The sequence below is a fragment of the Apus apus genome, chromosome 3 (genome assembly GCF_020740795.1).
Source record: "Apus apus isolate bApuApu2 chromosome 3, bApuApu2.pri.cur, whole genome shotgun sequence".
In the NCBI taxonomy this organism is placed as follows: domain Eukaryota; kingdom Metazoa; phylum Chordata; class Aves; order Apodiformes; family Apodidae; genus Apus; species Apus apus.
The window spans coordinates 58786094-58813628 of NC_067284.1; the positions used below are offsets into that span (position 1 = coordinate 58786094).

The 27535-nt window shown below is 39.9% G+C and overlaps 1 protein-coding gene across 35 annotated transcripts in view; it reads right to left on the reverse strand.

The window, feature by feature from the left end:
* The window catches only part of NRXN1 (neurexin 1), a 759121-nt gene that overhangs the window by 288731 nt on the left and 442855 nt on the right, over nt 1–27535 (reverse strand). For 4 of the 35 annotated variants that reach the window (XM_051616141.1, XM_051616140.1, XM_051616139.1 and 1 more), the window contains exon 1: nt 5793–6879. The exons of the other annotated variants lie outside the window; for them this stretch is intronic. In XM_051616141.1, coding sequence (XP_051472101.1) covers nt 5793–6192 — 400 coding nt within the window. In that variant the 5' untranslated portion in view covers nt 6193–6879. Of the gene's footprint in view, nt 1–5792; nt 6880–27535 lie in introns of those variants that run through there. 35 annotated transcript variants of the gene reach the window in all.

The following is a 27535-nucleotide window of genomic DNA, read 5'->3' on the forward strand; positions in this document are numbered from 1 at the left end:
CTTTGAAAATTAGAAACAGCAGGAAGTACACTGTATTGAATGATAAATTAATTTCTTCCAATAATTTATTTCAAGCAGTATTTGATTAAAAGACAATAAAACATGCTTTAAATCTACAAAAACATGGTTATCACAGGCTGAGGAAAAAGTAGAATTGCTGATAAGTGACAAGAGAATGTTATTATTTATTTAGCTCTTGTAAAGGCACCCCAATCAATCAATAGCTGGGCATGTACTAAGGCAGTAGGGCTTGTATAAAGATGCTTATCAGAAATCCATGAGCAACATTCCTCTTTTGTAGTGTTCCAGACTGTCCACAATACTGGTGAAGACTGTATGCCTCTTTGACAAGCCATATTGACAGAAATAATAGCATAAAAACTATACTTCCTAATATGCATATCTTACTGCACAGTCAATTAACCACTATGCTGACTGAAATTGCTTTGTTATTCACTTTATTCCAACTGATGTTAACACTTTAGCAGCTGATGGGGATAATAACTGATGGAGCATATTGGAAATATTGAAAGGTGATATAAAATGTATATAATATAAAGATGTGGAGAAAGCTGCTGTGCTTTACAGTTGTAAAACAAAAATTTCTCAGTTATGTGTAAGAAGTACTCAGAGCAGAACTAGTAAGTATTTGAAAATTTGTAAATAAAAAGGAGATATAAAACAAGAAGACTGTGATAGACACACAGGTTTGAAAAAAGCGACATTAAAAAAATCTCTCTCTTTTAAAAAAGGCAATTAAAACATGAATATGAGACTTTTTCACTTCAACCTCTAACACAATGCTTGAACATCTGGAAACATTTACATTTGATGTTTTAATCAATATAACCTTTTTCTGCAACATAATAAGCTCATTCTAACAAAAAAAAATGCCATTTGATTTACTCTAACTGCTAAAAATATTTCATTATCATTATATGCAAAAACAGCAATTTGACTATATAAAAGATAAAAGACCATAAAATTATTTTTACCTATGCTAATAAGTCTTCCCTTGCAGTCTTCTCACACAGATAAAATGCTATCTATACATTATATGCACAACTTTCAACATTGTTTTGGTCACATTTTTCACTATGATGATATAAATTATTCCTCTGCAGTGTTGCAATTCTGGTCCTGCTATTCTTAATCAGCAAAAACTCCTGTGGAGTTCAACAGGCACCTTCAGTGGGCAAGGGCCACCTCATCCAGCCCTCAGTCTGGCAGTCCAGCAATGGCAAGCTGGTGATTCTGCTACAGAAGTGTCCCTAAATTGACACAATGTGGATGAATACAGTGCACTTCAGCAACAATGGCAAAGCAGAGTGGAAGAAGCTGGCCTAACTCAGAAGTGGGAGGTGAATATGCATATCCCTGCTGCCACATCATGTTCTGAATAGAAAAGGCTGGAGGAGGGAATGTGCTGTGGTAACACATCATATCAACTTCAGCACTCACAGCCAAAGCCTCACTGACAACTTTTCTTCTTCAAAGCCCTAATTTTCCACAAACTCTTCTTCCTGCTCAGGAACTTAGCTTTTGAAGCATTTTTTCATCCTCTCTGTTCAAGAGCTTAAATCCCTCTACTTTTCCATCACAAAGATCCCTCGCACTTCCCCATCCCAAACTACCACTTTCTTAATAACCACCCCTGGTATCCCAAAACCCTCTATTTCAGACTGCCTCTGCTCCCTCTAAGCCTACCTCTTGGTCGTAAGTCTCACCAAGTCACATGCCTTCTGGCTCTATGCTAACCCAGGTCCTTAAATACACGATCCCTTCACATACTTCTCAGTTCTTTCTGTTCTGCCTATGAGCATGTTGATCCTATTCCCTCCCAATTTTTGCCTTTTTTGCCAAGCACATGCACATACCAACATGCAGATTTCATTAGTCACCCTCCAGATTCTGCTCTGGCAGATTTTAAAAACCCACAATCAACTTATGTTTATCAGACAACAACTGAAACAAGATCCTGAGAGGAGAAAGGAGAAACACCTAGAAACGACAGAAATACTGTATTTGTAATTTTGGTAACTCAATGAGAAATTGGGGTGACAATAACAGTCCCAGCCCAGGAGAGACCAAAGAGGTGTTTGCAGGAAGCAAGGGGTGGATGAGCATGGTGACAGCCACCTATATGGTTCCACTTTCAACTTCTAGCTTATTCAGCATGCAATTTTCCCTTCATACATGATCCACCATGTTCTGCATTCATAAAGAATCTGCCTTTCTTCATTTAAAGTTACTGAGAAAGTTGCAATCACTTTCTTTCTGTGTGGCCTTTGCCACCCACAGTCCGTGTTTTTGTCATCTAGAGGCACTGCAGTATGAGCTGCTCTATCTACTCAAAAAAAAAAAAAGATTGCATGGTAGATACAGCTATAACAAAAGCAGTAGCTGCCTTCTGAAATGGAGCAAGGAGATACAAACATAAATCACCAAATACCCCATATGCTGCAGAGAACTCTGGCAAGTGCTGAGCAGCCTAGGACTTCTATTTGTGAACATTAGTCTATCTCTTACTTGTCTGTGCTTCTCTTTATGTTTCTGATGTCAGGATCCAGATAATTATTTTCCTGTTGCTCCTTGTGGTTGAAATTTTTTATTCTTTGAGCCATCTTTCACCGCAAGTTTAATGGCAGTCAGAAAGTGAAGTAAAAAAATCATTTGGGCAAGCTTCAAAATAATTAAATTTTATTTTTTGTATATTAGAAAACTACATGCTGAACTACTTCTTGTTTTAAAGGGTGAGATAAATGTTTGGTTGGAATTCTGTTACGCCTCTGTGAGGCACAGTACTGTCCACTAAAACCACTTGAGATCATACTACTAAGCAAAATCCTAGCAAAATTACCTGACGAGTGTTAGCAGCAAGACTGCGACTTGGTTTTTCAGAATAAGTGGAAAAAATCCAACCATGCTGAGCTTTTGGCTTTGCTTATGTGATTAGCTGGAATTGGGTTGGGTAAAAGGAAAATTGAAACAAAAAAAAATCAAAGCATTTGCTGAGGGGCTGGGGAGGGTGACAGAACTAGTCAGTGCCAGTGGTAGAGGAGGAAGGTATGTATGTTTGAGGACTGTGGTGATGTTTGTTGAATGCCTGGGCAGAGTGATTGTTTCTCCTTCCTTTGGCCATTCCGATTCACAGCATTAGAGAGGAAGGCTTTCAACAGGACTCGATTAATTGACCTAGCCTAAAAGCCCTTTTTGACTTTATTTAATAGATATGACGCTAGGAAAAGCTGACAAAGTAACAAAAAAGCAAATATAAAGTCACCTTAAAACTGCAACATTTACACAATCGTAGTGGACTGGAACAGAGTAACTGCAAAAGTGAATGTTGAAGGGTACAAGCCTGACAATCAAATTCTGACTCTCACCTGGCTAATTCAGCAGGGGACTGGATACTGGAGAAGGGCACTCAGATGCTGGGGTAAGGGTTAGGCACCCCTCGTCCCTCACCCAGTTCCATCTGACTGAAGCTTAGAAATGCAGTGATGGGCTCCACAGGAGCCATGTCCAACCCTGCTCAGCCAGAAAGATAAATGCTTCTTGTCAGGCATATAGAAGCAAATTGGAACACTTCCCTGAACAATTAATAATGAAAAGAGTTAGATATTTTAAAACATTGTCAGGTAACAGAATTTCTGATAAACACAGAAAAGCAAAGACGTTTAGACTTATCAAGTAAATATTCTGCAATGCCTTTTTATGACGTAGCATCCTTCATTTTGTAAAATCAGCTACTTAACTTCTGGAGAGGCTCCTGGGCTTCCTTATGAAGTCCTTAAGTGGCAACTCCACTACTTCATCTTTCATTTCCTTTAATAAGACTTGTTTCTCCTGAGAAAGCTGCCTTTCTACACCATCACCCTTTGATTGAGTCCAAGGGTAATGTTTTTTAAAATTGGCAAAATTGTGACTTTAAAATACCTCTACAATCACCCTTCTTTTCCTCTCATTCTTTCAGCTTTCCCTCAAATTAATAGGAAGACCCTAAATGACATCCTCATAAGGGAAGAAATTGAAAGGATAATAAGGATATCCATAAATGTACACACACATACATCTTTAATTTTCCTCTTTTAAGCACATGCAGTACAGAACATGCAGCATTCTCAATTTTGCAGTGCCTCAGCACACTACAGAGGAGAGTGGTGGCCTGAATTTCTCAGTCTCTTTCTTTTTTTTTTTTTTCTTTTTTTTTTTTTTTCCTGGGAATTGGACCAGACATAACTTTTTAAAAAAAAAAAATTAAGAAAATGCTGAAGAAAAGCCATTTCTGTGCACTTTGTCTTTTCTAATAGTTGAATACTAAGGAATAAGCACGTAGTGGGAATTTTCAGATAAACAATACTATCAGATCCACCAACTCTGGCCTTGTTAATCACTGAAAAAAAAAAAAAACAACAGTAAATCCTAACTACCTCGTGCCTGCAACTGGGTCATCTTGCACAGAGATGAAAAGGCTAAGAGCAAGATCTGTTTTTTACTTTGCAAAGCTTGTAAATGACATTGCATGATCATGCAAATGAAGAAAGGCAAGATGAGAAAATGAAGAAGAATGAAGTATAATCTAATCAGGAGCCACCAAGGGTTTTTCTTTATCTTTTTTTTCCTCCACCACAGACAAAGGGAGGCTTTGGCTTTAAATCCTTAGATCGCAGTCTGGTGTTTCGCTTTCTTTTACAGCTTTTGATAACGTTGAACATATGCATATTTATTTTACATGTATTTATGTGTAGGTTCACGTAAGTGTGCATGCATAAAGAAAGAGAAAAACTGTTAACAGTGTTGTTTAAAGGGCGCTGAAGCAGCTTCCTGTCACTTCAGAAACTAAGCACCGGAGCACGGTATTTCTTAAGCAAATTACATTTGCACCCGAAAAAAATGTTTTTCTGCATCCCTTTCCTGACCGCTGCGGTGGGCGTCACTTCGCCTTTTCAGTGTCTAAACGCTTAATTCTCCCCCGATCCCCTGTATAATTAGCTGACCTTTGCTTTAGTTCATCGACTTTCAATCAAGGTAATAAATTGGAAGGACCATGATCATCACCACCGATTTCAGCAACACACAGGCTTCCTTCCCACCGCTTGCTCCGTGCCAGGGCCCCCTCGGGGCCCTGTCCTGCTTCTCTCCGCAGAAGGAGAGGTTCGCTCCGGTGTGTGTGTCCCCGTGCTGGGGCAGGGACATTGCCGAGGAGAGGGGACCAGGGGAGCCGGAGGGGAGCGAGGGCCAGCGCTGCCGGAGCGCTACCACTTGGGGTCCGCGTCTTTGGGCGACGGAGGCGCCTCCGGGCTGGGCTCTCCAGACGGCTCCGTCTGCGGCGGGGCGGGGGGGAGCGGAGGGGTGCGGACTAGCCCTCTCCCTCAGCCGTCCGCCCCGCGCCCACGGGCCCCGCCGGGGCTCCGCGGAGCGTGCATCAGAGGGACGGCGTCAGCCTCAGAGGACGCCCGCCAGCCCGAGGATGCCCCGGCAGCATCCTCCGCCCGTCCCCGCCTGGCTGGACACCAGCCGAGCCGCCCGCCCCGCCCAGCTCCGCGACGGCTGCTCCTCGTCCCTGAGCTGGGAGCGCGGGACGGGCGCGCACCCCGTCCGGCGGGACCGGCCCCGCAGCCCTTCTCCCGCCCCCTCTCCACTCTCCTCTTCCTCTCGCCGACGGTGGCAGTAGCCCCTGCCCGCGGGCTCCCGGCCGCGCCCCCCCCCGCACCCCGACCTCTGAGGGGCGGGGGCGCGGCGCAGACCCGACCCCACCATGCAGGGAACCGAGCGGCGTCCAGACCCACCGTGTCCGCCTCGCAAGGAAGCCGGTGACCTGTAGATAGCGATAGGCACTGAATGATGTTTGCTGCTGCCATGGAAATGGTGAATGTGGTGAGCGCCCAAACTGGAGGCGCCCCACGCCACCCCAAGGAGGCCGCTGAGAGTGAGCGGGACTATCCAGAGCAGGGCCAAGCGGCCCCCAGTGCTGCTGCTGGTGGGTCCCGGCTCCGGGCTGTCCCTAAGGAGCACCCCCATCCTCCGGTGCATGGCGATCCGACCCGAGGCGTCCTCGGGAGGAGCAGCGGCCACGGCAAAGGAGGCAAACTTTGGGCAGAGGCGCGCTCGCACGCACGGACACGGCGCTGGCTGCAGCTCACCGGACCAGGCGAGCCATCTCTTCCCTTTGGGAAAGCTTAGGAGCATCCTTTTTTCCAAGTCTTCGTCTACCCAAAACAATCCGAGACATAGTCAGAGGCGGAGAATCCAGGCAGTTCAGAGCCTTCGGAAAGAGGTGGAAGAGGGGGAAAGCCCCGCGCTCAAACAATCGCTAGTTTCAGCTTTCCCGGGGCTGGTGCTCGTTAACAATACTCCACAGTTGCAAGGGCTACGAGAGTGCCAAGCATTCCCCCATCCTCAGTAATCCACAGTGTAGCCAATCATGCCACATTTCTGCTAAGAAAGAAAAAAGGGGATGCCACTCCATCAGCCAGCGTTGGGAAAGCAGAGAAAAATCAAACTGCTGCTCTTCCCTCCATTCATCTCCAAACTGGTGAGCCCTCACCCAGCGAGCTCTCTCCCGACGCGCACACACACTCGCACACACACACACTCGTTCGCACACGCCACCAGACAATAATCAGGCTGCTTCGGCAATCTCAATGGTCTGACTATTGACAGTAACACCCGAGGATATTTTCAGGGAGAATGGTGCACCCTTATGAAAGAAGCTGGGGGGGGGGGAAAAAAACGAAAAAAAGAAAAAAAGATATATAAATAACCATGCTTGCAAAGAGCAGAGCTATGCAAATCTGCAGTCTCCAAACAGCAAATCGCTGAAGCTTGGATGCAATGCAGAGGACGAGCCTATGTTAAAGAGGGAGGTTGAGTTCAGCTCCCACACAGTCGCGCTGCCTCTCCTCTGCTTTTCGGGATCCGCGCACTGCCAGAACATGGCTCGGGCGGTGCGGAGGACACGCACACGCTGCTCTTCCCCGCCCGCCACCCATCCGCGCCGCGGAGTCAGCAGCACGGCGGGAGCATTTCCCCTCCTCTGATAGTTCAGATGTGCCAGTGTCTTGAAAACACACTTTCATCTTAAAAAGAACAATTTCGGTCTTTTAATTGGCCTAAACTTCACCCATCGGGTGCTTCCCTCTGTCTGTTCCAGCATCGGTTTTGATTATCCTGTAATTACACACACGGCGCCTAACAGAGTTACCGGGTGGTTTTTATTTTTTTTTCCCAGCACTACCCAACTACTGTACCTCGGCTGCACACCGCAGGGCTGGGAAAAAAATAAAATAAATTAAAAAAAAAAAAGCCGTTTCTGGGCTTTCCCGGAGGCAGGGCGGTGCCGGCAGCGCCCGCATTGCCCCCCGGGTGCGGGGCCCCGCCGCGGCACTCGCCCCAAGCCTACCCCCGGAACAGCGGGAAAGGCTACTCTACCCTCCCATCCCCTCCTGCAGCCGAGGGTGGGAGATGTCACGTTTAAAAGGGAAGGTCTGCATTCAAAGGGAAAACATTTCTCCCCTCGGCAGGCACCGCGCCCCCCCGGAGCTGGCGGCGGGAGGCGCAGCCCCTGCAGTACCGCACCTGGGCACAGCAGGGTGTCAGCCGCACGCTACCGGCGCTCCTCGCCATCCAGCCCTCCCTCCACCGCTTCCAGCCTGTCGTAGATCTTGTGCCGTGCCGTGCCTTCAGCAGCATGAGATCATGGGTGAGGGGTGTGGATGCATGAAAGGGAGATGGCGAGCAGTGGGTGTGAGAGTGCTTTTTTATCCATTTCGGGTTAATTTAAACCAAAGCCGCTGCAATTTGCCGAGGCACTTTGTAATTCGCCGGGATGCGAAGGGAAGTCACAACCTCCTTACTCAGCCCTGCAGGCTTAGGAAGGAGAAAGGCAGTTTCGCCCTGGTTCTGTTCAGCCCAGGGCGGATGGCTTCCCCTGGCGAGTGGGAGAAACGCCCTTCTCGGGGGGCTGCACCGGGGACTGCACACGGCGGCGAAAGGACCCCGGAACACCCGAAGCAAGAGGCGAGGAAGAGGGAAGCCCCTACCCTGCCCCGGGGGCGGCGCGGTTTACACCCCTCCCCGCCTGGCGCATCCCAAATCAGCCTTGTCTTGTACTCGAAAGTTTTCCGAAGGCGCGGAGGTAAACTGCAAAAGAATCTTAAGGCAGTGATGAATGCACTCCGGGAAAACAAAAAACAAAACCACAACAACCAATCAACCAAAAACCTCAAAAAAACCAAAACAAACAAAAAACCCCAAACAAATAAAACAACAAAAACAAAACCCCCGCTGGCTTAGCGCCCAGACCCCTTCTATCCTTCGTGGAAGCACAGGTATGCACGGGAGGAAGCTCACAGGAGCGATACAGGAGGTGCGAGGGGCGTGCGGGCGTCCTCGGCAGGTCTCCACCAAGCCGGCTCCGAGGGAGCGATCCTCTGGGGCAGGGGCAGTGCCGCTTGCCACAGGGAAATGCAGGTTATAAGGAAATCAGTGAGTTTTCCAACCTGTCTGAAGAAGCCTAGGTGTAAAAGAACTAGGAAACCTCAATTTCCCAACCTATCAGCTTGCATCTGCCACGCACTGTCACCTCTTAAAAAACAAAATACAATAAATTCTCTAAGTTTCAGAGTTAAGAAAAGTATGAAAAAAAATTAAACAAATCTTTAAGAAACATTAACCTTGATTCTCCAGCTCCCCTAAAATTAAAGCCCCAGCTGTATCCTGTTCATACAAATGCAATGTGTTAGAAATTTTATCCATAAAATACCACTAGGTTTCTATCAATCTGACTCAGGAAACAAAATATTTCAGTCACTGGCATCAGTTTTTCAGTAAACTGTTCACACTTTGCTGCCATTTTAGAAACATGCAGTAGTTAACTGACTGTTCTTAATGATTCTAGGCATCTTGCAGACAAGTAACTTAAAATTGTTATCACTCTCTGAGATGGGAAGCTGATATTGCCAACCGTGTTGGCAAAGCAGTTGTTCAGATACAGTTTCCGTTTGGCAAGTCCTGTCTAGACTAACTTCTGTTTGGCTGTTTTAAGGCCTCCATCAAGAGCTGTATGCTGCTATCTCTGGGTGGGAGTTTCCCTGATGACATCCAGGAAAGCATGACTGGCACCTAGCTGTATGGTTCCCATTAGGTGGAACCTTGCAACAGAGGCTTTCCGCAGAGGCCTTCCAGCCTGAGCATAGTTTATCCAACAAAGGTACACTTTGTGGATACAGTAGGACTGGGTGCAATCATCCTTCTTTCTCTGTGTTGTCAGGTGTGTTTGTAGCTTAAGCACCTTAATCTAAGTTATTGTTCCATCTGCCATCTATTGTGTCAGGGAGGCCTAAAGTGTTTACATACCAAGGATAAATTAATAACAAGCTTAGATACTTCACAGGTACCTCATTTAATATTTTACTGAGGATAAAAAGGGCTTAAATGTGCTCAGCATTATTAAACGTGTACTATTTATGCAGTGCACACACATAACCACCAATACAATTTCTAGTTTGAATCTGTGTTTGGAGACTACTTAGAGGAGTTTTTTCATCCTACAGATTATAACGGGTCATTTTTAGGTGTTAAAATATGGTGTTAAACACTACTTAGGGACTGTTAAATTAATGGCTTATTTTGTTGCTGCCTATCCAAACCAAGAGTAGAGGACACAAAGGCCAATCTCCACATAGCTATTTCAGTATCTGAATCCTATTTAAGTACCTGGTAAAAATGTGAATGGGGAGACTGACACTTAAGTAGGTAACTGTTCCAGCATCAGGTAACATGCTCAGCACTTCATATGTACTAGCTCAGATTTTAATCACAATTGACATCTTTCTGGCTCTGCCCTCTGCACCACAGAAACAAACAAGAGAGGGCTACTCAAGTTTCAGGGAGGACAAAGGTGATCTAAAGCAGGGCATGGGGAAGACACAGGGGAAAGTAATTTGAGGAAAATATCATAAAAGGACTGGACATTGAAAGAATAATAGGAAGGGGGAAAGGAAGGTGAAGAAGGAAGTGTGTATGAAAGCAAATGAAAGGCAGGTGGGACAGGAAGGCAAAAGAGGAAAATTCCAGGACGTAAAATACTCTCTTGCTCAGTTTTTTGTGCTAACAGCAAACACTTCTTTCCAATTTGTAGTAAATCTTGGTAGTCAGATACTTTTAGTCTTTTCATGTTTTATTTAAAAAGCTTAATTGGGTGTCTTAGCACTCAGAGTTAGACTTTTTAATGAAGAGTAAAAATTAAAAGCATCTGCAAGTAAACATTATGAAAACCAATGGCAAGCAGCATTTCTTATTTAAAATACTTTTTTTTTTTTTTACCCCCTGCTGACATAAGAGTGAGAATAGAATCTTTGTTATCTGAGGACTAGCTGAAGCTGAAATAATCTGCTTTTAACCCCCAAGGGCACAGAATAATGTACTCCAAACACAGTCAACATTGTGGTATCAGTCTGTGAAAGTTCACTCAAAGAAGGAAGAACTGGTACAAAAGAAGGCAATAAATGAGTTTGTGTAAACAAGTAAACACCCTATTGCAGGCATAAAATAAAGCGTAAAAAAACCCCTACCATGTTCATAAGGTAGTTTTTATTATCTCAGAAACTTAGCTCAGTGAAGATAATTTAATGGGGTTTTTTAACCCCATTTAACACTACCCTGTGCAGGTGACATTCATAAGAAATTTGACTTTTAATCAAGTCATTTGCACTAAGTGGACTCCTAATTGATGGTTGGACTTTATGATCTTAGAGGTCTTTTCCAGCCTTAATGATTCTATGAATCTATGATTCTATAATACCAAATTCCTAAGTCTGTGAGTAAGAATATCCTTAATTGTAAAACCATGTTTTCCTGGCTTCAACTAGTGCCATAATCCTATAAAAAACAAATCCTCCTACAGATGATGTCATGGGCCAGTATCGTTTAGTCTTATGTGGGGGGAAGAGAAGATGGACCGTTCCCCATAGATTATTTAAATTTAAAAAAAGTGCTTCCATGAGTATTTTTAATGTTACTTCCTTGGATATTTACATTACTTCCTTGGATAAAATCAGATATTCCTTGCTGGTACAACCATATCTCCCTGCACCATGATTACTGCTACATCAGTTAAGATGAAGGCGACACCAGCAAAACTCAAGTGCCAACCATGCTATAGGCTAGTAGAAGTTGTAAGTTAAATTCAGAACTTCCTTAGCTTAAGGGCTGCCTTATGCAGCCAGGCTTCTCTGGCCACCACTGTCCTTCAGAGATTAAATCCTGCACTTAGTCTTGTAACCTCCACTTTTAAACTCCTGAAGCTCAAGTGCTGTTCAGCATACTCAGAAAAAAAAAATTCCACAACTACGTATCTGTATTACAGGGAGCACTAGTCAATGAACACTTTAACACACTTTCTACATTTTTCTACTACAGCTTTTCTCCACTACTGGGTATGGAATCTCACTTCATATGAAAACCTGTGGACATTTTGTGATGACACTTAAGCAGGCCAGAACTGATGTTTATCCATCCTACAGACTAGCAGCTTGGAGAAGAAAACATTCAAGCTAATGTTTCAGCTTACCACTATATGATGAATTCAAGGACCTATACACAGACCTATACATCTCCAAATACTAAAATTTATAAATACATACATTACATTTATGTTATAAATAAAAAGGGATTTTACAATGGAAATACTTCGGCTGCCTTCTGTGTAGTGCAGCTATTCTCTCTATATGTATAGTTCAACATAAATCCCGGTACAGTAAGTCTTTCTGTCCATAAATCTGTCCATCCAAATAGGCTTAAATCTTCATAATGGTTCTTGACTTTGTGTGTATCAAGATGGAAAAAATCTATTTCTCTCTATTCCTTGCTGTGAAAAGCAAGCTTTTTGTCTATTTTGTTTCATTGTATTGAAACCATGCACATAAGTCAGTTCCCTTCAATCTAGAACAGAAGGGGCTCCTGCAAGAACATTTTCCAACAAGGAATTTTGACTCCGAAGGGAAGCTCCCTCTTGGTCTGAAATAGCCCTGCTTGGTCTATCATTCTTCAAGGCACTTTGCCAAGTCCATTTACTATTGCTTGTGTTAGCCTTGGTTTGACCTGCCTTGAGGAGGATGGCTCATACTCCCCTCTGGGGGTTGTCTTTTGCTGGCTGTTAGTGCTGCAATACCACTTCCTTTTTCCCCTTTTTTTCTGCCTTTTTCCCCCCCTTTTTCCCTTTTTCCCTTCCCTCCCCTCCCCTCCTCTCTTTTTCCTTTCCCTTCTTTTTTTTTCCTTCTTCCTTTCCCCCCCCCTTCTTCCTTTTTTTCTTTTTTTCCTGGTCTAACTTTGTACAAAGGGTGCTAAAACTTTGGCTAGGTTCCCCCTTTCATTCCAATAAAAAGCCACAGGAATTAAAGCCAAATCCACATGTATATACATGGAGGTATTTAAGAGATTTGTAGTCTTGTATTAAGCAGGGCAGGGTGTACTCTTGTTCTTTCTGGACTACTGCATGAGCAGTTAATTCTATCGGCAATTAGACTGATGCAGAACCTGCAAAAATCTCTGATTTCTGTCAGTGCTGCTGCAGGAATCAGCACTGCATTGCCACAAAAAAAAGAGAGATCTAACTAATTTGAATTCCTCATCAAATACTCCAGAAAAAGAAAAAAACAAACACCAAAACACAGAAAAAAACCCCCCACAACCGAAAACAAAACAACTCAAAACCACACAACAAAAATAGGTTGTAAATTAGCCATCAAGAAGTTTGATGAGATCAGTGACCAATGTCAATAACAGAACCAAGCACTGTGCTCTTTTGTATCCAATACATGCATATGTAGTATATGCAAAGTCTATTTGTTTACAGAGGCCTCCAGAAATAGGAAAAATGTGGGTTGTTTGCAGCCCTTGTTATTGCTTACCAGAGATAACACCCGAGATATCAAATGCCACATCAAGGTCAATTTCACACTAGACTCAAAGCGCAATGGCCCTAAAATCTGGAAACAGAGTTTAAAGACTGTACAAGGCAAAGTTGATTGCCTTTCTTCTTGGTGGGAAGGCCACTCATAGCCAGCTGAGCCCTAAATTATGTTTGTGGAGTGCCTGAAGTTAGTAACATTCAGGAGTGCAGATGTTCCTGACAGGATTTCTAAGATACCACCCATCATGATTCATGATCATCACTCCACCCCTAGCCCATTCCTGGCCATGGTGGAGAAGAGGATGTACAGTGGAGTTCCACCTTCAGTCTTCCCTGAAAGCCTTGGTCCTGGAACAATACTCGCAAATATTGCTACCATTCTGTCCACTCTTCTAGTTCAATACATTGCTTTAGACTCTAAACAGCAGTAGTATTACTAGTAGAAATAACTGAATTTTAAAATCAGAAGTCTAAGAAGACTGCATTAACTTCTGGCATTCATAATTTCAAAAAGTCTAAATACTTACTTAGCATATAATCTTTTTTATTGTTACCCCCCGAAAAAGTGTCACCACTGTGCAGAAATTGTATTTGTTCATAGTGACAAGGAAATTTTCTATAGATGAGTTACGAACCTCTGAACACACAGGTTTAAAATGGAAATGCTGACACAATCTTAAATGTAGTGGCACAAATACTGCCACTATAATAATCCTTGTAATCTAATATATTAGCCCTAGGGCGATGGAGATTCAATTGCTGGTCTCAGACAGCCTTTCTGAGGCTCAGTGCAAATTGCATAATTATTCTACATCCTTCAAGTTCTTTAAAATACATTTCAAATACAGCATTGCACATTCCAAAGTATTTGTTCTTCAGAGATTGATTTGAGTTCTTTTTTTTCCACTTTAAAGAGATATATGACCTCAGAGGCATGTGAAAAATCATTAGTCAAGTTTATACTGCGTAACACTTCTGTGTGTGAAAGACTTACTTTTTTCCAGATTTGCTCAGTTATGTTGCCAAGATGATTCCTCTAGGGAGCCATGTGTTTATCTTGACAGGTGTTAGCGAGATCTGCAGTCTCAGTGGAATTGTTACTTGTTGCTTTGAGGTACAGTAGAAAACATTAAGTCTGCAAACTAATGAACTTACCTTATTACATTCTAAATAAAATAAACCACAGAGTAAGTTGGATTAATCTACTAATGCTTTTCTAATTAAGCTTTTATTTGGCATATGGTGTGGTCTTGCTATCTTCCTCATGTAGCTAGCACAAGCAAAAACTCAAAATACAATATAAATGTATCTGTTCTGTTACAAACCAATATTAAAAAACTTGCTATCACAATTATTTTCAGATTGCTATTTTGCTAGCTTAACCTTTGATTATCATCTGCAAGACTAACTGCATTTTTTTAAAAAGGAAAAAAAAAAGAGCAATCAGATTAAAAAAAGAAACACAAGCACCACTTATAGGAGAAGAGGAAACTACAACTCCTACTGCTCTTGCTAGGGGAAAAATAAAAGCTACTCCTGCTAACTTATAATTACTTTTAAATCATTGTGTGATCTGTTCTGACAATGTCAGGGAATCATTAGCTAAATATTGTAACTTCTGAAGTTAAATACTCATTCCTTAGTTACAGTCCTTTAGTGTTTCCCACTATAAAAATATATATACTATATTTTTGTGATGCATATTAGATGCAATTAAACAATAGGTGCTTTTAACCAAAAATAAAAAGAGTGAGTTTTAAGCAAGGTGAAACAAGACACCATCACTTTCAGCCAGCTATGCCTTTTGCTTTTAATTGTAATTTTCTTCCTTTCTGTATATGTAGAAGGTCAGAACACAAGAAAAATACTCCTTAGGAATATTAATCTTCTGGAAAAATGCTGCTGAATTTAGGTGTAAACCATAATGGCATCTCAAAGAATAGCAATTTGTCCCATATTTCAGCTTTTATTTACTGTTCCAAATACTTAATTTCCTTTTTTCAGTTTCCCATATAAAATTTTGCTTTGCTTCCATATTTGCAAATGCCCATTTGAGACAAAAAGATCTTTTCATAGCCAAGCTCTCCCTTCCCTTCATTTACTTCAACAACAAATTAGCAGCCAAGTTTTTGTAGAGGATAAGAAAATAGATACAGTGAAAACAGAGTGAAAACATAGCTTTTCTTTCCTTCAGCACCAGCAGCCAGAAAAAGTATGAAACCAATGGATCATGAAGAAAAATAATTTCCTACTTCAGGGATTAAGCAATGCCCTCCTTTGTAATGTTAAATGAAAGCTCTACTGTTTTTTTCCCCAAGTAATACTGATTTCTTCCCCCCAGTTTAAATAAATAGTCACTAGAGAAGCTTCAACAGAGTCCCAAACATCACTTTCTGGTCAATCAATAACACAGATAAAACCCTTTATGTTGCAGTTCTTTGAGCAGGCCTATTGATAGGGCAAGAAAAATTAAGCTATGACAGAGGCCAAAGATAATTAACTTACTGAGGGAGAATATCTGGCGATACATGTGTTCTGTTCTTCTCCTAAGGACAAATATAGGGGATTCTAATATAGAAAATATGCCAACTTGTGTTGAAGCTTTCAAATAAATATAGCTACCTACACTTTGCTGTCACAGTACACATCTCTCATTCAGTGGCACAGTAAAATTAACTACTTCTGGGATGGCTAGGCTAGCAGGTGAAGTGCCATACCCTCATCTAAAACATCATCCTACACTTCCCGTTGTTACTGTGGAAAAGATGGAAGTTCTGCATCTGTCTCTGCCACAGCTTTCAAGTGCAACCTCGGGCAAATCACTACAAATCATTAGTCACTTAATAACTAATTGACAAGCTAGGTCAATGTTATCCGTCACAAGGACAAAGATTATTTGTATGAGTAAGGCTTGGCATAATTACACACTTCACACCAATGCTGAAAGGTTTCAAAGCCTTTCATTTTCAAGCACTGTAAAACAGTGCGTTCCAAGACTTAGACTTCTACACCTACAAATTAGTATCTATAAAGCTCTAACAAGAACATCCAGTGAGGCATTAAAACCAGTACTACGATTAAAACATTTTGAGATATCTTACTCATAAATGCCAAAGTTTATAATAATTATGGATGCGTGAGCCTTCCTCAGATAAATGGGAATACTGTAAATATCTGATCAACTTTGCTTAATGGGGCAACTTGTATGGGAAAAAGTTTTGCTGGACCAAGTTCATTCTCTTTAGCATATATGCAAATAACAGCTGCAACTATCTGGAGACTGGAAGAAGAAAATAATTTACTTCTTACTTATATTTTGGTTTTTAATGAATTACATTATTTTTTTTCCCAGCTAAGACAAGAAACATGTTATATAATTAAAATGAAGAGTCACAACCAAGTTATCTTTTAAAATGAGGTTGTAACAAGACTTCTCAGCTGAAACTTTATGGCTCAGTCAAAACTTGCTTAATTTTATCTATTTATTTCAGTGCATAGTAAAAGGTGTACTCAGAGAAAAATGATGCATACGTATTTTTAAAGGCTTAGAAAGCTAGCAGTTGTTTTTTTAACATACTTGGACATATTTTTATTTCTAACAAGTAAAATGAGAAGAATGGGGCCCTAAAAAGCATAATGTTTGAAACCTGCTCTTTGAATCTTTGCATATGCTACAGCTTTAATAAATTTCAGTAGAAAATATGGGTGCACATCTGGTCATCTTTGCTTATGCTCATAACACATATTGGAGTTTCGTTAGAAGTTTTCAAAAACCACCATATTGAACCACTAGCCTATAATAGCTCTTCCACATTTAACAGGATGTCAGTTCCTGGAGCTGTTTTTCTTTTGATGCACACAATGTACTGCCAGTAATTTTAATCAGAATTATGCCACACACTGGAGGAAGACAATCACATAATATCAGTGATCGCAGATTTTCCATATCCCTGCCTCTTGCAGAACTGTTGTTTTGTTAGTGGAGTTGGTACTGTATTTGCTACGGTTTGTGGCTGCTTTGTTTAAAAAAAGCTTAGTAACAGTGTAGTCCTCCAGATATATCAAGATCTATCCAGATATATCAAAGTGCTTTATAAAGCACTGAAAGCAGTGGAGCTGAGAAAAAAACTTGCAGGGAAACTTCTTTTTATTTGGTAACATGAAAAGGTGTCAAATTATTTGTAATGAAAAATAAAGGAAACATTATGAAAACTAAAGCATGATATTTTAAAAAATTGATTTTAAAAATTATGTTCCCTTGATTTTTTGTAGTCTTGGTTGTTTGTTTTTTTTTAAAAAGCCTTTACATCATCACAATTTTTCAGTTGGAATTGAACAAATCTTCTCTCTCAAATACTTTATTTTCAGAACTTATTCTAAACCTAAAATTAGTTAATTCCTATAGCTCAAGTCAGGGCACTTTACTCAATAAAACTCCTACTATAAGTAATGCCCTGAAACCCGTCACCTTGTTTTCACTCAATTTCTACTCAAGGAATAGAAAAAAGCCAAAGGAAGATTAAATAGTACGATATAAAATCACAATGCTCGATACTAAGAACCTCAGATTCCCTTTACTTCATTCCTGTAAGCTAGTTTTAATGAAAATATAATTATTCTACTCTAAATACTAATCGCTGTTGCCAACTTTAAACTGACAACATTAGTGATAAAGATCAGAGTGTGATGTGGGCAAACACCAGTGTCAGGTCGAGGGGTAGGACATAAACCCTCTCTCAAGCCCCTAGCAGGGATACAGCCTGTGCATTGGGTACATAATAGGGCACATGCTCTACGTTTTGCTGCATAAAAGTGGAATGTGCCTGCCTTCAAACACATGACCTAACACAAAGCTTGGGATCAGGATCCTGTTTCTTACCATTCTAGCAGAAAGCACAATTTGCACTTGTATAGTACGGGACAAAGAGCAACCTGTGTTTGATTAAGAATGAACTTCTACACTAGACTACATCATACAGAAGGTTTATGAATTCCAACATATACAAAACTAACATTCATGTTGCCAGATACTTTTGAGCTCTGATATGCACACTATGGTTGAAAGCCATAAAGTGAGAGTGCAAGGATGGGCTGTTGCATGTTTTCAGCCAACATCCCATTGACTCAAATGGAATTTCCACAAGCCAAATACCTGCACACTACCTTAGAGTTAAAACATTCCAGCAAAATCAAACATAAGCTACAAATTTTTATAAGCCATTTTTAAATTCTCACCTAGTACACACTCTCTGGGAAGACCTTATGAAGGCCTTTCAGTACCTGAAGAGACTACAGGAAATCTGGGGAGGGGCTTTTTACCAGGCCATGTAGTGATAGGACAAGGGGGAATGGTTTCAGACTGAAAGAGGGGAGATGCAGATTGGATATTAGGGTGAAATTCTTCACTATGAGGGTGGTGAGACTCTGGTACAGGTTGTCCAGAGAAGCTGTGGATGCCCCATCCCTGGAAGACCAGGCTGGACGGCGCTTGGAGCAACCTGGTCCAGTTGGGGGTGTCTCTGCCCATGCAGGGTGGTTGGAACTAGATGATCTTTAAAGTCCCTTCCAATCCTAGCCAGTGTATAATTCTATAATTCCATTGAGTTGCACAGGGGGAAATAGTTTCCAAACTTAAAAGCTTCTAAAGTAACTTCTCGAGTCAAGATGGACTTCAATGAAATAACTTAGTATATTAAAAAAGTTTTTTGGTATATAAAATGTATCATTACTACTTTGCACTTCTTTAATTGTTTTTATCAAAGGAGTTTTATAATGTGTATGCAATATAGTAAAGGCTTTCTTCCACTAAAGAAGCTCAGAAATAAGCAAATTCACAAAGAGTTTTCCAGAAGGAAAATTCTAATTAAGCATTTGAAGTTTGCTTCTTCCTTTCCAGTACTGCTACAGTTCGGGAAATTTTGGTCATAAATATGACTCGCAGCAGGGAAGTCCTGCGTCACTATTCAATAGAGACCCAGGTGGCAAACAACAGCTAAGTTTTTGTTAATTTATTTAGAATCTCTAATTTAATCTCTTCACATGAAAAGGACAAACTGCTGTGCCACTGAAGTTTCTGGTCACAGTGATGAGATCAGCAGATATTTCATCAATGTTTAGCTGTGCTCATATGTGGCATTCAGCAATTTTCTGATCTGGGTGATTATAACCACAAGGACTGAGAAAACTCAGAGCTTTAACACATCCTGGACATTTATCTGCAATGCCTGTATGTGTGCCAAATTTCCAGTGGTTGGCAAACAGGATGCGTCAAGCACTCTGAAACTGGTAAATGTTGATCTGTGGTATCTTGTTGTGGCAAACAGAAAACGTATTTTTCTTCAAAATGAGAACTTTTTTCCATATATTTTCAGTTGATCAAACTTTAATAAACCTTGATCATATTTATCTAACAGATACATGGGAGGGTAGATTAATCTGTAATTCTCTCTTTAGTTGCCTAGTTTTAGCATGAGCCTCTCCATGCTTGAACGTGGTTCAGGGTGACACCATGAGTCAGCATCTGCTCACAGCATAATGGAATGTACAAACACAAGTATAGCCTGCAAAAATGTGAAGTAATTCTTCACTTTCATTCAGCATTAATAAAGACTCAGCAGGAATACCAGCTACAAATGTGGACATTGGACTCCAGGAAGACATGAGCTAATTGAGAGAAATATGAGGAGAGCAACATGATCAGAGTCTAGAGAACATGAGCTGCGACAAAGCTTGAAAGAATTAGGCTAGAGAGGAGATAACTGAGATGGAACATGATAATAGCCTTCAAATACATGAAAGTCTGTTTCAAAAGAATAAGGAAATAACCTGTTCTCAGTAACAATGATGGACAGGACAAAAAGAAATGTACTAAATTGCAGCAATTAAGATTCAGAGTAGATATTACGAAAATCTTCTCACAGCAAGCAATACGCAGGTACTATAAAAGATCACCTAGAAAACAGTAGAATCTCCACTGTTAGAATTATTTCAGAACAGTGTAGACACAAGTCTTTCTAGAACTATTAAAATATAATTTATTATATTTTTTATGATGATGTCCTGCAGTCCTTTTTGCCTTTATATTCCTATGAATAGGATTTCTGCATGCAATGATTCATACTGAAAATTGTTAAAATGAAAATTAAAATATTCTCCTCTAAGCCTCCCCTTGTCTAGAGTGGGTGCAGAAATAAGTAGGAGTAAACTTCTTATCAACACTCTCTTTTGCCCCATATGTGATGTTACTAGAGATGACAGGTCTATTTGCCTGTTTTTGCACTTCTTAGAAAATAAAAATGAGAATAACCAACCTTATGTGGGCCAATAGTAAACTAATGAATAGGAAAGCAAATATCACTTCACCTTAAATTCCTCTTCTAGGTCACAAAAAGACTCCAGATGAATTCAAGGAAGAAAATGCATCAAGCACAAAAATTTTAGCTGAGTTGAAAAGAAAGGAAGTCTCATCATCCACTTTTGGTTTTAGAATAATATTCTGTGATATATGAACTTTAAGCTGACATGCGTATGTCTGTACATACATATATGAGTGTATGTATTTGCCAGCTTTTAACACCGACAAAAATTGTTGTTATTAGACTTATTTCCTAGGGTTGGACCATATTATTTCCTGTGACCTGTAACACATGAGATTTAAACACTGGTATGCTCCTAGACTCAGTGGACCTAGTAGTATTCATTAATTAGTCCTCTCTCACATCATGTAACCTTCAATCATCCTATTTAGAAAAACCTCCAGTTTTAAACCTTTTTAATTCAGTACTGAACTACAATAATTGGTTGAATGGTATTCTCAGCATCTTGTTCTAAATGTGTTTTCTTTGTAGATTTATTGCTAAGAGGTTCAGATAATTGGATACTGTGGTGTCCTATTGACCTTACATGCGGCCTCTGATAATGAAGAAGCACCCAATCCCAGATTCGGACAGCCCTGCATGGAACTTTCAAAAGTTAATTAAAACATGATTGAAAGAATTTACTTTAAGATTTCATATTAAAGCTTGAGTAAATTTTGCTTGCAAAAGGTATGAGGGAGAAAATTGTACTCTCAAGACAGGAGAGAGTTATGAGCTATTGTTTTGAGGATAAGGAGGAGTAGAAATCCCCTATCCCTTCCTAAAGTTACAGCTGTAAATCTCCATTTGTTACACCCTTTACAAGCTTCCTCCTAATATTCATAATTTCTTTTTTTCTCTTCCTGGTAAATGGCACTGCTGTGAAGAGTGGGGAAACATCCAGAACAAGTTCCTGCTGCTTATATCCCCCATTTGGAGAAGACACTGCTAGCATGTAAAGTATGTCAAGATTTGCCCCTCATTTATTAAATTCATGAGGGACCATAATGACTATTGAATTTCTTTTCAGCAGGACATTCTGTTGTCAGTAATTCCCCATCCACTGTTTTTCAAAGAAACAGTTTCCTTTGATCCGTACTGTAACTGAAATCCCCACAATTTAAAAATAAACCTGCTGCAAGTCACTTCTCCACTGCTGATAGCTGTATTTCCATTCAAAAAAATTATCTCAAAAATTACATACATGTCTCTCCTGACAGCATTACCTTCCTGCTTCATAGTACTTTTGTGAATTTTCTAAATACAGTTTTAGAAACAATTAATCTTGGTTTATAGTTCTATTTCAGATTCTTCAGCAGGAAAATACATTGAGAAAACACAAAGCATCTAAATAATATAAGAACTGTGATGAAAAAAATGAGGACAGTTGGATAAAAATAAACCTCATTATTATCTAATCCAATTCATAGCTGCAATGTCATACCCATAAAACTCAAGAATGAACATCTCTAGAGGAATGTGAAAAAACTATTCAATAGGATGCCATCACAAGAGTTAGGAAGTACTGAATGAGTATTGGAGGGAAGTGCAGCAGTGAGAACCAGGGAATGAAAAGAAGTAGAGGGCCCAGAGATGGAAATCTGTAATACAATATAATACAAAATGAAAGCTGGGGACATTTGACTTCCCAGACTGTAATTTTATCAATGGATCAAGTGACTACAGAATACATGATGGGAAAATCTGGTAATTCACAATTCTTTATTATTTTAATATACTAATGAATTATATGGTTAAATTTAGTGCTAGTTTTCTTGAAAAGGAAAGTGAAGCTTTTTCCATCATATTTCAGGAGAGCTTCAGGTCTGAAACGGAATATATTTCAAATGACAAGATCAAAGTTATCTTGTTCTATCCAGGAACACACAGCATTTAAAAAAAATAATTATTTTATTCTAGAAATGTTCTGATCCCAATTTCTCACACATAGGAAGCTTGGCTTTTTGCCAAGATGCATGAAAAAGTATACAGTTTCATTGATTCATAGCTGTCCAATTATATATAATCTTCGCTTGCTGCTCCTGAACAAGGACAATTTTTATGTCATTATTTTCCTTCTGATTTTCAGCAAGTCAGCCATTACTTGTTTCAACAGAACATCATTATGGGTTGCTTTTCTCTCCAAATACATTTTCCAGTGGCTTGTATTTTAAAATAAATTCAAAAAACAAACCACCAAACCCGTAACAATAAAAAAAACCAAGCTAACAGACCCTCCAAAAACAACTCCCCTGCCTCCCCCAGCAGTACAACTAGGCTGCATTGCTTACCCTCCCATTAAAAAAAAGGTTTTCTGCCTTCCCGCACATTCTCCTAGCTTTTGTGGTGAATATTGTTTGCTGGGTAGATCTCTACAGCTATAAAAGAGAGCATGAGGAAATTAAATGAGAAGGACAAAGAGTGTGAGTGGGGTTTGTGTGTACATGCAAGTGTGAGAGAAAAGAAAATGCTCTATATTTAGCTTTATGTATCCTTTGCAACATTTCAGAGGTTCTCAGCAGTCCTCAAGAAAGCTTCTGCTCATATGCTTTCCTGATTAAGGCAATAAATATTGAAGTAATCTGATATTAATGAGTAATTTGCTAAATGAAAAAAAACACAGCCATTTTTAGAAATACTTTAGCTAAACAATAATGGAATACATAGGATGGATCAAGTCTCCTTTACTAATATACGTTTTATTGCAGTTTTCTGAAACATCTATAAATATACTTTAAGTGACCTTGTGAGGGACTAGCCCTCAGGACCCATACTTGGACTTGGTGTCAAAACCCCATTGTAACCCCTAAACAAAGTCTCGTTTGCATCCCAAAAGACCTGCCTGAGAGGATATAGACAATGCTGATGGCTGCAGATGGCCTGCAGCTGCATCTACAGTGATTGAGATAAGGACAACGATAGAGGGGTGGAGGGGGCGGAGGTCCACTCCAGGTGCTCAGTCTTATGACTCAATCATGCTTATGCATCCTTGCTAAACAAGGAAAACTAGGACTATAGAACAAGGAAAACCAGGACTATAGGGGCTGCAATGGTGGGCTTGGGGAGTTTCACTGAAACCAACTCTCCCCTGTTCGTTGGCCCAACGTTGGATCCAAGACTGGTGATTTTCTATTACCTACCTCTCTAAACTTTTCTTCTCCTACTCTCTCTATTCCTTGCTGTCATCATTAAGTAACGCAAGGCCTAACCATGATTTTTTCTCAGGTTTGCGCAGCTTAAACATGTATGTATTGTACTCCTGCAATCTAATTGTCAGCCTTTATGATTGAGCAGCCTAAGATAATAATTGAAGCATCTGTATTCCTTCTATAGTTTTGATTAAACCTAATATTCAAATACAGACCTTGAGTGTCGTTTTGCCTTAATCTGATCAAAGGGTGTTGGATGGTCAAGCATTTCCTCGGACCCTGATATTTTAATCACTCTCCCTGAGAGTGCCAGGTCTGAGACAAAGGTTGGATTCAGCCACACCTGGGCTCCTCTCTGAGGAGAAGTTTAGAAAGCAAGAGGGTATGACCTAAATCTCCCTGGGTTTCCCTGCCCGGGTAGTGAGACATCCAGAACCATTAACACTACAAAACTGCACTTCCACTAGGATCCCATTAGGAATTACTTTTCATTCTGGTTTTTGTTTTCATTTGGGTTTTTTTGTGTGTGTGTGTTGTGTTTTTTTTTTTTAAACTTAGAATGCATTACAAGTAACAATGTTGCTAATAGATTTAAGTTGCCAATAGTACCTGTAACTGAAAAAAGTCTCTTTCTCCTCTCCACTCTCCATTTTATAGTTTTCTAAGTTTTGATTTTAGGAACCTCTCACTTATTCATCTACAGCTCTGTAAAGAAGTATAAATCATGCAGTTATTCCATATACTAATATAATCCCATAATCGTCCATGTAGGATGACATGTATACTTTTGTAAGATACAGTTTTTAAACGATATCTTTATGTTCTTCAGTGATGTACTATTTCCTTGAATTGTAAGTGGTTCTAATTATTTCCTATTGCTTTACTGCTTTTTGTTATACTAACCCCAACAAACTTTATTTATTGTAAAAGTGAAAATACTATCCCCATTTTAAACTAGATGGAAATGCAGTCTAAATTAAACAAGGGTAATAGAAAGTTACTATTTCCAGATTACAAGATTAAGAAAAGGAGCTCATCACAGCTAGAATAAGAATCTTAGGAATTAAGGCTAATAGACAAATGCACAACTGATGCAAGTGAACGTACATTCACTGATTTCAACACAGCAGTAACAGCTTACACGTGAAGAGCTACTGCTTGGTAAGTAAACAAAGTACAAGCATAAAGACCATTATTAAGTATGTCCATTAATGCCAGAAACAAAATACTTGCATTATACTGAACATAGGCAAACTGTCTTTCTGCAGAAGGGTAAGTGCAGAAAAAAAATAAGCCAAATGCTCACCGTAATCCAGTTCTATCTAATGCTAATAACATGCAGGTAATATCCCAAAGAGAAAGGTTCTTCTGGCTATGCAAACTGATACAATGTCACTTGTATTGAAAGGTAGACAGTCATGCCATGACAAAACACCTATTTATTTATAAAATAAACAGAACTGTATTTCAACAGGTTGGAAGTAGCATGGCCAGGCTATCTTTAAGCAACGATCAGTCCCAGTTTCTCCTCCTCCCTTACCTTTTTTTTTTTTTAAAATCTTAAAATATTTCCTTATCATTGGCTATACAGTCTGCAAGCCTAAATGCAGCAACTTAATTAATGAAAAGGTTTTGTTTGTTTGTTAATTTTTGGGTTTTATTTTGAGTTTTCTTTCAATCTAGAATTTGGAGGGCTAAATTATTCTACAAGTACAGAAACATATACAAGGACACTAACAAAGTGGTTAGAAGGGCTTAGTGGTTCCACTCCTGTCTGTGGGTTTACTTTCACTGGCCACAGAAGCCAAGATGCAGGCAGGACTGATGCAGGCCAAGGGGTCAGGATGCAAGATCTCATCTGTAAAGAGAGGTAATCTCATCCAGAGATGAGAATGCTCCTGAGTTTACTACTTGGATGCAATCAATCTGAGTGAGTAACAGGGACTCACTCCCACCATTATTCATACAGTGGTAGTGCTTCTAATGTTCTTGTTTTTATATTCCATGCCCTAATTAAAAGTTTCTCTGATGGTACATTCAAATTAACTCTGAAAATGTAGTGGGGTGAAAAGCAGCTAGAACAGATAAGAATCCTCTGGGCTTACCCAAAACAATAGGAAAGAATTGTCCCTTCTGATGGAAATGAAAAATCAGCCCAAGTTACTTGACAGGTTGAGAAATCATAGCAAACCATTTGAAGATTATAGCCTTAACTTTGCATTTGGATACCTCCACAAGGTAACTGGTGTGGGTTTATAAATCGTGTTAAGAAACTTTCAAATAAACACATTTAATATTTTATTATCATGGAATAATCTGACTGTAAATCACTGTGGACTCTTAAGGAGTTGGAGTCCAATGAAAATCTAGTCAAAATCACATGTTATCTAACTGCTGGTCTTTGTTATGTAAAGGGTCTGTTACTGAATTAAGCGGTTCACTCTATTAGCAAAGTGGTAGTCTCCTGCCATATCAAATACAAAGTATTGCGAGTAAGTTCTGAAGTGTTGCACAAGGAATGAAAATAACTATCCACTTCTGCTTTTTGTCACCTCCACATGATAGCAGTTTGGGTATACAAGAGATCTGATGGAACCATGCCAGAAAGTAAAGAGGGAGGAAGAAGGAAATGCAGCACTCCTCAGCTGGATTTTGGTGAAAGGGGTATTGATGGGCATTCCCATTTTATGTCTTTTAGTGGTTTGCAGAAACACAGACTAGAGATGGTTCATTTGATGCCCAGTAGGTCTGATTTATCCTGTAAGAGCATCTGTACTTAAAATTTATGTTCCCAAGTCATTCCATTAGGCTATTTTCACAAATGCTTTCTTGTGATGTTTCTGAAAAATGAGGAGCTTTCATTTGTCAAGTAAGATTTGCCATACAGTTCTACTGCCTTATATACAGTATATTTCTCTCATAATAATTCTCCTACAGAACCAGTGATACAAACACCGATGATAATGACACCAGCAAAAGTGCATACAGAATTAAGCTACAATGTGCTCCATAATGGCTAGCATTATTACTGGCATCTTGGTTATTCCTCTCAAAATACAGTAGAGAAGATCTTCCCTCTCTTAAATTACCTTTCTGTTTTCTACTATAAATGCAGCATATATATATATATAAATAGCGAAAGCGAAGGTCAAAAGAGTTAGTGATGCTGGAGGCTAAAATTATATAAACAACACGAATAAATAATAAACAACTGAAGAACACAGTCATAAGAAGCTCTCCTTAAAGGGCATACATTTTTTCTACCGGCATTTTTCAAAGTAGCCCTGTTAATTGTAATGGTATTTTAAAATCTTCAAATAATTGCAAACCAGTCAAAAACATTATAAATTCAAAGGAGGCTTTCAAATAAGGAATTGTTAATTTTGTATTATAAAATATTTTACCAAGTATCAACTGTGAAGAATAAGTATCAAACAAACCATGGTACTGAGAGATTTGTAATGAATATAGACAAAGAAAACAATCTCATCATAGAATGGTTTGGGCTGGAAGGGACCTTAAAGATCATCATCCCTGCATTGGCAGGGACACCTCCCACTAGATCTGGTTGCTCAGAGCCCCATCCAACTTGCCCTTGAACACTTCCAGTGATGGGGCTTCCAAAACTTCCCTGGGCAACCTGTTTCAGTGTCTCTCCACCCTCATAGAGAAGAATTTCCTCCTAAGGTCTAATCTAAATCTCCACTCTTCAAATTTCAATCCATTTGCCGTTGTCCTCTCACTACATGCCCAAGTAAAACAGTTAATAATGTCTTATATTTGTGTTTGGTTTAAAAGGTCATTTGGAAATATTTCTCTTGATTGTCACTTCCTCCAACTCAGACAACACAAACATAAACAAATTTTAACCAGTCACATCAGAGACGTGATACTGAATAGACCACTCTGGAAAACCAGGCAGACAATACATGCAAAGGCAAGTGCTTAAAAAGCCAAAAGAATGAGACAAGTCTAATCCTTGCCTATGTGAATTAGGATTTCAAGATTGAGCGTGATTTGTTTTAGAGCAACAATGAAAGCCATACCACTAGTGCTGAAAGGAAAATAAGACCGGAGGATACTTTTATCTGTTTACACTGCAAGATACCAAAGCC